Source organism: Myotis nattereri (assembly GCF_964212035.1).
Source record: "Myotis nattereri genome assembly, chromosome: 7".
NCBI classification, from domain to species: domain Eukaryota; kingdom Metazoa; phylum Chordata; class Mammalia; order Chiroptera; family Vespertilionidae; genus Myotis; species Myotis nattereri.
In genome coordinates, this window is record NC_138082.1 from 41,274,849 (window position 1) to 41,287,448 (window position 12,600).

General features: G+C 40.3%; 1 protein-coding gene across 1 annotated transcript in view; it reads left to right on the forward strand.

The window, feature by feature from the left end:
- Nucleotides 1-12,600, forward strand: part of PDE11A (phosphodiesterase 11A) — a gene marked incomplete at both ends in the record, with an annotated part of 286,244 nt that overhangs the window by 258,366 nt on the left and 15,278 nt on the right. The window contains one exon of the mRNA XM_081095861.1: nt 1,698-1,781. Coding sequence (XP_080951987.1) covers nt 1,698-1,781 — 84 coding nt within the window. The remainder of the gene's footprint in view (nt 1-1,697; nt 1,782-12,600) is intronic.

Below are 12,600 nucleotides of genomic sequence, written 5' to 3' on the forward strand. Positions count from 1 at the left end.
CAACCCAATGCCCATCAAATGATAACTGGATAAATAATAGGTGGTGCATCTACACAGTGGAATATCATTCAGCAAAAAAAAAAAAAAAAAAAAAAAAAGAATGAATGAAGAGCTGATGTGTGTTATAGGAATGAACTTTGAAAACATGCTAAGTGAAAGAGCCAGTCACAAAAGGCCACATAGCATATGCTTTCATTTATAGAAAATGTGCAGAATGGGTTAATACACCAGTTATTTTAGTTTTAAAAGCAACATATATGTATACTGATTTTTAAATACGACTTTATTTTGAAAACAAATTTGGTGTCACCCAATTTGGTTATAAAAATAAAGACACTAAATTGGAATACATAGTTAATGTGTAAAACCTAATTCAACCCAAATTTTTCTAAGCCACATATCTATTTTCAAATAAAAGATATTCCCTTTAAAAAAAAAAACAGCCTGTTTTTTTGTCACATATATCCTACATGTGAGTGAAATCATACAGTTCTTGATTTTTTCTGTCTGATTTATTTGCATAGCATGATATTCTCAAGACCTATCCATATTGTCTAAAATGGCAGTATTTCATCTTTTCTTATGGCTGAGGAGTAGTCCATTGTATTTATGTACCACATCTTTTTTTCCAATCATCTATCCAAGGACACTTGGGTTGTTTCCATGTGTTGGCCACCATGAATAATATATCTTTATGAATAAATGTTTTCAAAATTTTCCGGTAGATACCCAGAGGAGGGATTGCTGGGTCATCTAGGAACTCTATTCCTAATTTTTTAAGGAACCTCCATACTGTTTCCCATAGTGGCTGCACCAATTTACATCCCTAAGGGCGTGGCCTGGATCTGCCCTCATGACCCGTGTGAGCACCAAAATGATAGGATGGCACGTTTTACCTAGAGGAAAGACAGTAACGCGGGCAAGGTCAGTTTCTTAGACCCTGACCTTCGCCCTTAAGAACAGAGGGAGGGACGTTCTCCCTGGCGTAAAAGGCAGTATTTGGTTAAGGAATCCATGTTACCCCCCAATTCCTACTGACGGTTTCTCTTTTCATACCTGCTACCTAGATGTATGTCACTTCTTTTTCTCACAAACATAGCCAACTTTTCTAAACATTATAATACCATAAAGTTTAAAGGCTGAGAATCAGGAAAGAATGGGTACCTCCTACCGTCGTCCATTCAGTGACAGATTTTAAAAATTAGGAATTTATTCATGACAGACAGAACCTTATTGAAGAACACACAGAACTGCCACATCAACACCCCGCCCTGAAAAATTAATACAAATAGTTCCTATTTAAAATGAAATGGTTTTCAAGGATCTTTTCTGATCGATCCCACTCTCTTTCACGGTTAAAATCAAAAGCCTCCATCAGTTTGGTGGCAATAAAACTTGTACCCAATTCCCAGTGACCTGATGACTTGATTTAGTGGCAGTTACTTGTATCTGGAGACAGATTTTGGCCCCAAGGAGTTGCGTGCTGTAAAGTTCAAATAACTTCGCTTACAAATCTCATAAAAAGAGGTGAAAATGTTTTATTTCTCATCATAGATAAAAGAAAGTGCGTGTAAAGATGGATTGTGATTTGTGAAGTGTTTGGTTGGTAAAAATGGGATCATTGTGGCAAAGTAGTTGACAAAGCACCTGTAAAACTGTCGGGTGTAATAAAGCAAGGTTCTCCTCCCCCATCCTAGGCTATTTTTGATCGGAACCGGAAGGATGAACTGCCTCGGTTGCAGCTGGAGTGGATCGATAGCATCTGCATGCCTCTGTACCAGGTACTCACGATTCGGGAGGGTCCGTGTGCCCTGACTGGGCCAGAGAGTGTAGGTAGCATACTTTCAACTTTAGTTTTAGGAGCCTCTTCAGGTATGTATTTTTCTAAGAACCATGGTTACAGTGGACCTTTTCTCAGATGTGTTATCACACCCTGAGAAAGTTGGCCTAGAAGCCTGAGACCTGAGGACATAATCTTCATGGGCCTCAACGCCCTCATTTATAATTCAGGGATGATAATGTTTTTCTCAGTGTTTCTCAAACTGTGCCCCATGGAACACAGTATGCAGCCATAGCCTAATAGATACCTCTTCAAAGAGGGCTCTCAGGCCCAATAACTAGGAATTTCCCTTGCACATTGAAGTACTGAAGCCTGGGAGAAGTCCTTCAGGAAAGAAACATGTTTAACCTTGATTAACTCTAACTTTCTCAAACATTTGGCTGTGAAAATCTTTTTCTTTTCTTTTTTTTTTTTTTTTTTTTTTTTTACAATTTTTCTTTTACGTTCATGAATATCATGAGGGTTCCATGAATCACAGTTTTCTGCTCTAACCTCTGGGCCATGGAGTTTTGTAAATCCCCTTCCATCCTAACGTCCCTGTCTCCGAGATGCATGTGACAAATGCAGACCACTGAGTGCTGAGCAAGATGTGCCAACGGCTTCTGGCCCTGGTGTTCGGGACCTTCCCCCGGCAAGGAGACAAGTGCCATCGGCTGTGAATGTTCACCCTCCTCTTTCTGAGTATGGATTAGGGCTGGCATCAGTTAACATTAACGGTTTGGTGTACATTGACTTTTAATTCCACTTCTAAGCATTTTCTTTCATGTATAAAATCTGGCAAATTCTTTACCCCCCACCTAGCTCAATCAGACTGAACTTCTTTTCTAACTTCAAATGAGAAACACATGCAGGGAAAGCAAAACTGCTTTACTTTCTCACTCTGTGTAACTCCATTAAAGACACAGTATTGTTTTTTAAGGACCTCACAATCATTAAGTTTCAGGCTTATCTACCACTTGGTTTTAGCACTTTTAGGAACTGTTGAGTCCTGTCACATTAACCTAAACACACACACACACACACACACACACACACACACACACACACTTAGAATACTGTCTTGAAAATGGAAATGCGATTTTTTAATGATTATAAATAACAAAAGTAAATGCATTTTTTGTTTTATGTTATCCATTCAACATATAATCATATAAAGTCGAAGTTTAAAATAATCTAAAGTAGATTAATTATAATTGGAATATAGTTTTATTTAATAATGAAAGATTGGATGAAAAATCAAAAATGATGTACCCTTAATTATAAGAGGATCCTCAACTCTCTTTTCTTTCTGTCCTCATCCTTGATCCTGGTATCTCTGAATAAGCTATGCAGCTGTTGGGTTAGGAAGATCTTCCTTTACTAAACTGACCTTGACAGTGCATGTTAAGTTATTTTTTTTTATGATAATCAGTTTTTGTGCACACTTAAGTAATAAATGGCATGAATAAATTATTCTTGCAATTAATAGATTCCTTTTATATAGGTAAAGCTTAGGAGGATGAAAACATGTATTTGTGGAGCTGATAAATTGTTGGTACTGGTTTGCAAAGCTACTTTGGGATGAACCCAAAGTAAATACCCCTTCCCATGTGATTGGTTATAGTAAATGCTGGAAAGAACTCTCATATGCTTTTCCATGTTAATTTAATTGTTTAATTACTGATTCACAATCATTTGAGCTTATTTTATACTCCCTATTGAACACTTTGAAATCTTTAGGTTAAAAAGAAAGTTTAAACTGAAAATAGCAATTTCCAGAATTGAGAGAGTAATATTACCACATCACATTGTTTATTATTCCTGAATTTTCACATCTGTTTTACTTTGCCACTTATCCATAAGGTTAGATACCTGCTATTTTTATCCTCAGGTAAATTAACGTATAGAAATGTTAGTGGCACTACCACTAAATTAGAGTTGTCTCCTGCTCACCCCCCATCTTAGTTTTGGTATGATGGCCTCTCTACCTCTGCTAGATAGTTCTCCTATTATCTTTTCTTATTAAACTAAATGGAAAGAGCCATGGCATTCTACAGAGGCATGTAAAAGGAGCTGTGTATTTTAGCCCTGGCAAATGTGACTCAGTTGGTTGGGTGTCGTCCCATGTACCAAAAGGTTGATGGTTCAATTCCCAGTCAGGGTTCCACCCCCAATAGGTGGCATGCACAAGGCAGCCAATCAATATTCCAATCTCACATCAATGTTTCTCTTTTTCCCTCTCTCTTCCTCTTTCTCTAAAGATCAATAAAAAATATATTTTAAAAAAGAAATTTATTTTACACCTGTTGCTGTATCTTCTCAGTTAACAAAGCATGAAAACTATGTTCTTTTTAAAATTCCTTATCATGGCTAATTTTTAAAAAAAATCTCATGGGTTTCACTTGTAAATTCTTCACAAGGTTTGAAACCAACATTTCAAAGAGCCCACAACTGGAACTTTGTAGAGTGATTTTAACTATCCTCTTTGAGGGTCCCTATTTTGTTCCATCTCATACAATGTATTTTTCATCATTGAACTAGATAATCCTACATAACTGTGGGCACTTCAGCACTGCAATGGAATCCTCAGTGGAAAGAAATCACCATTAGTGTGAAGACATCAAATCTTTTGGAAGCAACTCACCAAGCAGGGGAGTCACTGATGTGACACTAATTGCTGAGGCAAAATGTCTGCAGGAGCTTGGGTTGTCCTTTGGGATTTTGAACATCAAAGTGCAACAATACATAGTCCGAGAGGATAGAAGACAAATGAAAAAGTATGCAGGTGGCAGAGGTCCCAAAGCTGAAAGATATGGTCTGAATTACAGAGCATGAGAATTCACTGTGGCCTTGCTAAGTCAGCATGGCAGGGGGCAAAAGGATAGAGAATCATGTATACCACACAAAGACTGTCCCTTTCATTTATTTTAATGGCCAGGGCCCCGACCCTAAGATGGGGTAGGTTCTGGTGGCAAGGAAGCTCATAGCGCCGGAGGATGTTGCATGGAGGGCTGGGTCCCCTGGCAGGTGGAGCAGAGTGGAGAGGTGCAGTCTGGCAGGGCCCTCCACGCTGGGTGTCCCCCTCGGACCAAACCCAGAGTTTGGTGAGGGAGGCGGAAATACTAACGTGGTTTTAATACAGCTTTTGACTTCATTACTTTCACTGGATCATTCAGTTTTACTTCATGGTTCTGAAAGGGCTGCGCGTGTCAAATAGCAAAACAGACCACGCACTCTCTGCTGGCGCGCCAGCTTGCGGAGTTTGATCTCTCCTCCAAGCAAAGGGTCAAGATAATGGCTAGTCTCGGATGCCTGAAGAGCTACTTATTTGTGTGCCAGGATGGGAACTCACAGAAACTACACCAGTTCATTTTGGGTGTCCATTGCCTCTAAAACTGAAACTCTTATCGCTGTGACTATGCTGAGATAAAACAAGGAGAACCCTTTCTTCCTCCGCCTTCCACCAATCTGCTCAGCAGGAAGTTACCTCTGTACTCTAGTGATTGATTGAAAGTGACTGACAGAAAATGCATAAAAATATAGAAATAAAGGGAAGGCAACTTCAGAGAAGTTATATAATAGGGAGAGGTGCCATGTTTATAGATGAATATATAATTCTCCAGAACTTGCTCATCTTTTTAATCTTGTAGTTCCAAACTTTTCTTAAAAAAAGAAAATGGTCCTAACAGGCAGAAGTCATGATTTATCTGTGACAGCATTTTAATCAGGAAGCATATAGGGAGCCCAGAGTGGGCAGGGAACCAGCAAAGCGTGTTCGTGGGGAGGACTGAAGCCCGGTTTAGCTGGCTCTGTCCTAGCAGGGTGTCTGGGAGGAACACATTGACATCTGATTCCCCTGCTTTCCGCTGTCTCTGCACCATGCTGGGGACCCATTAGCCTGCTGCTCAAAGTCTTTTCGAGGGGGGAAAAATACAAAGAAAAAAAAGAAAGATTAAAAAAAAGACACCATCAAACTTTGAAGCCATTGCTGCGCCAGCCTTAGGGATAAACAGAACGTTGATGTCCCAGCATCACACTGAGTTGTCTGTGCAGTAGCAGGCTACGATTTTGCCCTTTATTTTCACTCTCGACTTAATCAAACCTCAGTGCACCTAGAATTTCAATGATGCACAGAGGCATTATAAATCTTCTGTTTGTTAAGGATTGAGGGACTTAATCAGATGAACATCATCAGATTTTCAGCTCATCCCAAACTGGTCTTCATATTGGAGTAGATTTCCCCCCACAGATCATGCAAAAGGGCTTGACCTGGACAGCATCTAGCCAGAGTAGTATTTCTCTCTCTCTCTCTCTCTCTCTCTCTCTCTCTCTCTCTCTCTCTCTCTCTCTCCTTCTCCCCTTTCCTCCCTTTCTCCCTCTCCATTAAAAGAAGGAAAAGTTTGGCAAGACTATTGTATCTTTATAAAAACGTCATGGGGCTCCTGCAACAGACAGTGGAAAGTTGGAAAATTCTTTTTTCCTTATTGGATGGAACGGCCCTTATCTGGTTTCCTCTCTCTCTCCATTGAGAGCTTTGTAATAAAACTGGATGACCTGACTTAACCAGGCTTGGTTCTCAACAGGGACGGGAGAATTCTGGGATTTAGAAAGCCCCTTTCTCACCACACCAAGCTGCAGCTGAGGGTGATTCTCTCTCAGAGCTGAATGAGGAAGGCTTCGTTTAGATCCCCTGCCTCTTGGCCTCATCTCCTATCACCCTCCCCACTTCCTTTGCCCCACAAAGATCATCACAGTACAGAGTGCCATGTGTGAGTATTCCTGTGTCCAGCACAGTGCCCAGCGTATTCCAATTGCTCAGTAAACGTTTGTTGAACAAATGAATGAAGCAAAAAGAAGGAATGATAGGATGCAATACTACAGATTTCATTATAAGCAGTGGAATGAATGTAGAAAGTTGGGTTATGATGTCACTTTAAATTATCATCTATAAATATATAAAACCTATCATTGAGTATGCGCTGTTATATTCCTACCCATAACCAGAAGTATATGGCTTATCGTATCTTTTTAGAAAGTGGTTTAGTTTTCATATGGTTGAATTGGCCCTTAATTCTAATGTAAAAGACCAGTTTATAGCCATGAATTTTTCAGGGCTTTGAGTTATTTCAACTAGGAAATACATGCAATTTTCTTTTATTCAACATTGTCAGAAAATGTAGTCATCATTCAAGTTAATAGAGAGAACTAGCACATATACATAGATATCAAAAAATTATATTGTATATTATATGCATGATTTCAAGAAATTATAACACAATAAAGCATGCTAAGTTTATCATGATTAAAATTAATCTTTTTTTTTACTTTGAAGACTTTTCAGATCCTATAGTACTTAGCAGTTATTGATACAAACATCAGATAATTCTGTGCTGTGTGGGAGGAAGTGCTGAATGGCCGAGGGCTCATTCCTAGAAGAGCACTGATGTTCATGCCACTCCCTGCACCGCGCAGGACATGCAGCCGGTGAAGGCATCTCACATCCTTGGCTACATCTCACAGTTCTTCCTGATGCCAGGAGGTTTTATTTTGTAATGTTCCACCTCTAAAAAATAAGTTTTACTTTATAAATCAACCAGCTCTATATATATTTTTAAAATTAAAATGCACTTTCACTGCTTTTACTTCATGCAACTAAAAAAAAACCAAACCTCTTCTTTATACAGTAGCATTTAATCCATCCCTATTCATATGCATTTTATGAGCTCAAAATTGCCATCATAAATCCATATTAAAATGTTGCACTCTGGTGGAAAAAAAAATGATAATATATTCCCTAATAAGGCTTTTGAAGGTGGAATTTAAGATAAGCTCTAGTTCTCCTTAACCAGCTGACCAGCATAAATAACTATTTTTAAAAAGTGTTTCTCCTTTGGAATCATGAAGCTAGAAATCACTTAACTCCAAGTTCATACAAGGTTTGGAATGTTGTTTTTACTTAAGTTATTTCCTAGTTCTTCTAGAAAGCATTTTTTTAAACTATATTTTTTATTGATTTCAGGAAGGAAAGGAGAGGGAGAGATAGAAACATCAATAATGAGAGAGAATCATTGATTGGCTGCCTCTTGCACGCCTCCTACTGGGGATCAAGCCTGTAACCCAGGTATGTGCCCTGACTAGGAATTGCACCCTGACCTCTTGCTTCATAGGTCCACGCTCAACCACTGAGCCACACCAATAGGCTCAAACGCATATTTTAACAGCTAATTTACCTCTTTCTTATGGTGCTCTCTTCTTTGACTCCCTTCATAAGAAAAAGGGAAGAAGGGAGGGAGAGGAGGAGGGAGAGAAGAATGAAGGAAGGTAGATAGAGAAGGAAAATTATCTCTTTTTTAAAACCAGATCATGAATCAAGGCCTCTTTTAAAGATTATTTTCTTGTACTGTAAATGCCCCTTCAAAATTTCTGCACTTTAATGTTCTTTTTGAGGGGCAGCATGGTTTGAGCTCCTGGAAAGTGAGGCAGGAGGTAAACAAAGCATTCTTATTATGCTATTGCCAAATAATCTTCAGGACTATCTTCAACGTGTTCTAAGAGGCACTATTTGAATCCTCAGCTATCACCACTCATATTTAATTATCTGAGTTGTAGCCATAAAAATATTAAATTACTCAAGTCACATTGCCTCCTTTTAGCAAGCGGATGCTGTATGGCAATATGACCAGAGAGAGCCAAGCTCGCCACCTCATGCAACACCAATATGACAGCCCAACAGTTGAGTCTGTTAGCCAGTCTCAAACGGAGTTAGAGACTTCTCTCAGACTGAGTTTTTGGAGAAGAGGCTCAGAATCAGAGTCCTACAAATACAAGAGTATCCCTATGCAGACTGGAGCAGACTGGATTTGCCACTGGATACAGGCTTAAGTTTTAAAGTTCACAAGCTGCTTTTATATCCACAATTAAATTTAACCCTAACTCTGTGAAGGAAGAAAATACTCCTTTCTGAATCCTATAATGTCTAATGGTCTAAGTTTTACATATGAAGGACCTGAAACCTAAAGAAGCTAATGGACTTGAAGTGAAGTTGTTGATACATAGCAGAGCCAGAATTTCAAAGCCAAGTTCTCTCAGTCTGTTTCACTGCTTTCCCCCACTGTACAGCCCTGAGGAAGTGAAGGGCATCCCCATGTTGCCCAGCAATGCTTTACCTTGCTGAACCTCCCATCTACAAAATAAAACTCTAAATGCTTTAGTGGGAAGGATACAGGGATCAGGGTAGAGATTCCAGGGAGAGCAGTTCCTAGAGGACTCATGCAATCTGTTTAGCTGGTTGCTATAGAAAACTTTCTCAGAAATACTTTATGTCAAGTTGTCCCTGATCTAACACGTTCACCTGTCAAGGTGGGTGATGTTGCCAATTAATCATGGTGGAATGACCTCACTAGTTTATCTCTTCATCTTCCTGAGAATTTCATTAATATAATCAAGAAGGAATTTTTTAAAAGATAAACTTCCTTGGGCAATGAAAGAGGCTGGAAGAATTTGGAAAAGCCGGATAGAAAGGGTGTATAATGCCTTGAACAAAATGTGAGCACAAGTAAGATTGTTAGCTCTGCTGGTAAGGACTCAGGAAGTAATAGCACAGCAGAGAAAATAGATACTGCCTTAGAGAATATCCGAATCACTGAGAGCAGACTGTTAGGAGAAATAAGGACCCCACATTCTCTTACTCCTGTCATGCCCTTCATTATCCACAGGCAAACACATGTTTACCCAGATACACTAATATGACCTACTTTGGTCACTTAACATAAAGTTAATGACATGTTTCCACATTCCTAATATAATTTTCATGTTATCATTTTAAATGGCAACCTAGTATTCCAGTCAGTAGACTTGTCATCATTTATTCAGTCATTCCCTACTTTTTTGTGCTAATAGAGATAATTCTGAAATGAACACCTTTGTTCAATATTTTATTGACTTATTTAATACTATTAATTGTGATTAGGAATAAGTTGTATTTCTTGTATTTTTTTTAAAGGCAATAGAATGTGAGAGGAGAGGAGATGTCCTCAGGTATTGGAAGGTGTAAGGAAGTAACTTCCCAGAATGTGGGCAGGAGGGACCCCAGCAGGAAGTGAGCTGTTCTGTCTCTCAGAAGGAACTCCTGAGAGGCTCAGGACTCAGAGCAGCCAAGTACAGCCATGAGGGGGGAGTATTAATTTGCTGAGGCTGCCTACCAAAGTACAGAGTAGCTTAAACCAACAGAGATCTATTCTCTCACAGTTCTAGAGGCTAGAAGTCTGAAATGAAGGCATGGCAGGATTGGTCCCTTCTTAGGGCTGTGAGGAGGATCTGTTCCATGCCTCTCTGCTATCTTCTGGTGGTTGCCATCGTCCTTGGCATTCTTTGGCCTATAGATACAACACTGCTTCTGTCTTCATGTGTCCCTGCCTCTTCACATGGCCTTCTTCAAAAAGCAGCAGCCATTGGACTTCAAGCGCAGTCTAAGCCACTATGACTTCATCTTAACTTGATTACATCTCTGCAGAGCCTATTTCCAAATCAGGTCACATTCTCAGGTACCAGGTGTTAGGACTTAGGCATATCTTCTGGAGACACAATTCGATCCATGAGCCTGGAGACAAGAGGAAAGGTTGGAAGTCAGTGCATGTTGTTTCAGGAATCTCTCCCAACCCAATCAGCCAAGTAAACAGCCTCTGCAACTATTGCCAAGTCAAAAGACCAGAGAGCTCCTCTCTCGCAGAACTCGTTGGGAAATATCCTATAGGCTGGCTCAACCCCCAAATACCTTCCTACTCTGCTCCCCGAACGCCAACAGCCAGAAGCAGAAAAGTGGGATTTCTCACCAGGAAAACAGACAGTCTCAGAGAAAAGACCTGCATGGACTTGCATTTGGGAGATGTTTTATCTCCCTCCGTGATGAAAGAGTCAGCTCCCTGCAGGATGCCCTTAACATGAAGTTCATCCAGTCACAGCTTCTCCTATTCTCCCTCCCAAATTTACACCCTGCCTTGAATAAGTCTTTCTATGTCTTGCACTTAAATATATGCAAACAGATAAGGGCCTCAGTATGTTTGAGGATCGCCTACAATATCATATGAAGAAATGGAAGCAAGTCAAAAAACATGAAAGGGAAAGGAATCAGAACACACAGTAAAAACAAACAAAAAAGGCAACTTCAAAAACCTTATCAAAAAGATTGGAAGTGTTATAAAACAAGACCAAATGCCTGTTGTTTTCCTTCTCTATTTTAAGTTAGCATATCATGATTTTTCTCCCTCCTCCAGGTCCCCTATAACTAGAAGGCTCTCCTGACTCCGTCTCCACCGCCAGCTGCTGCCACTCAGATCCCTGTCATGCTCAGCAGCCCCTCCACAGTCTCACCCCTCAATCCCATCCTCCACGTTAATACTAGACTTAGCTCCCAAAAGCAAATCTCACTGTAGGTTCTTCAGACCCTCCCTCCATGCTCAGCTCCTCTCCCTCCTTCCTTTGTGCCCTCTGCTCTTGTCATAGCTAGTCACTGGCCATTGCCCAAATGGCTGCCCCATTAATGTTCTACGTCCTCGCGCCTTTACTTACAAGGTCTCTCTGCCAGGCCTACCTTTCCCTCTTCTCCCAGAAAACCCCACTCTAAATTTAGGAATCTGCTCAGATGTCAGGCTCCTGTAAAACCCTTCATTGCACCCAGGAGGTAGATATCCCAGCCTCTGGGACTCTGTATTTTCCCTTGATAGCACATTATACTGCTTTGCATTCATTGTCTCTGTTACTCAGCCACACTAAGTGCCACAACCTCCGCCCCCATTCAAGCTGGAGCAGCGATGTGTAAGTTGTCACCCAGCTGCTGGGAGACCCAGGCACTGCCTGGGCAACACAGCCAGTGAGGGAGAGTGACAGAAGCAGGAAGGAGTGGGTGAGGAAGAGCCTGCCTTCCCTCGGCATCTTTCAGCGTGCCCCGAAATAACCTGCCATTTCTGAGTTGCCCTGTGGTGGGCGTTAGCATTTCTGTCTTTATTTCACAGCTGAGAAACTAAGGAGGTTATACTTGCTGTGCAGAATGGCCCCAGTGAATCAGGGGGAGTTTCAGCATGTGGACTAATGCCTCCTACAAGCACAGGGAGGGTCAAATCATGGAACCATAAAATAATAGCAAAGCAAGAATTATTCTCCAAACCCTTGACTAAACCGTGATCTCAGTGCTCTAGATGATCTGAACAGATGGAAAATCTAAATAGGGAAGTATAAAGAGAGACAGAGGGAAAGAGACCTAAGATGAGGCAGTAAAGGCTGAATGTTTTTGTAAGCTCCGTCTTTCAAATCTGCCCTCCACACCCATAAAACTAAAGTTCATTATAAGTTTTCTTCTTGAGGTGATCAACACTGCCTTGTAGGTTTGACTAAAGTAACTCTACTGTGTTACTTTTTTAAGGTCTCTGGCCTTAAAAAGTGACTTTCTTCTTGGGACAAATGGAATTGATGATAGTTAATGTCAACCTTTCTAAGAGTCTGAATGAAGGGGGGTGAAGGATGTGGAAATACTTTAACATTATGCATTAAATCCCTCCATACAGCCATTATTATTCTCATAATGAATATGCCCTCTCAGCTTCAGTAGCCTCTGTTGTACACTTGGATAAAAATAGCCAAAGTGCCTGTCTCACTAAGATGTAATGAATCTACAGCAGCATTTCTTGAGCAGTTACTATGTGCCAGGCACGAGACTGACTTACCAGCCTTATCTGATTTAATTCTCTTAGCAATATCAGCTCATACACTATTCTTAACTCCCATTT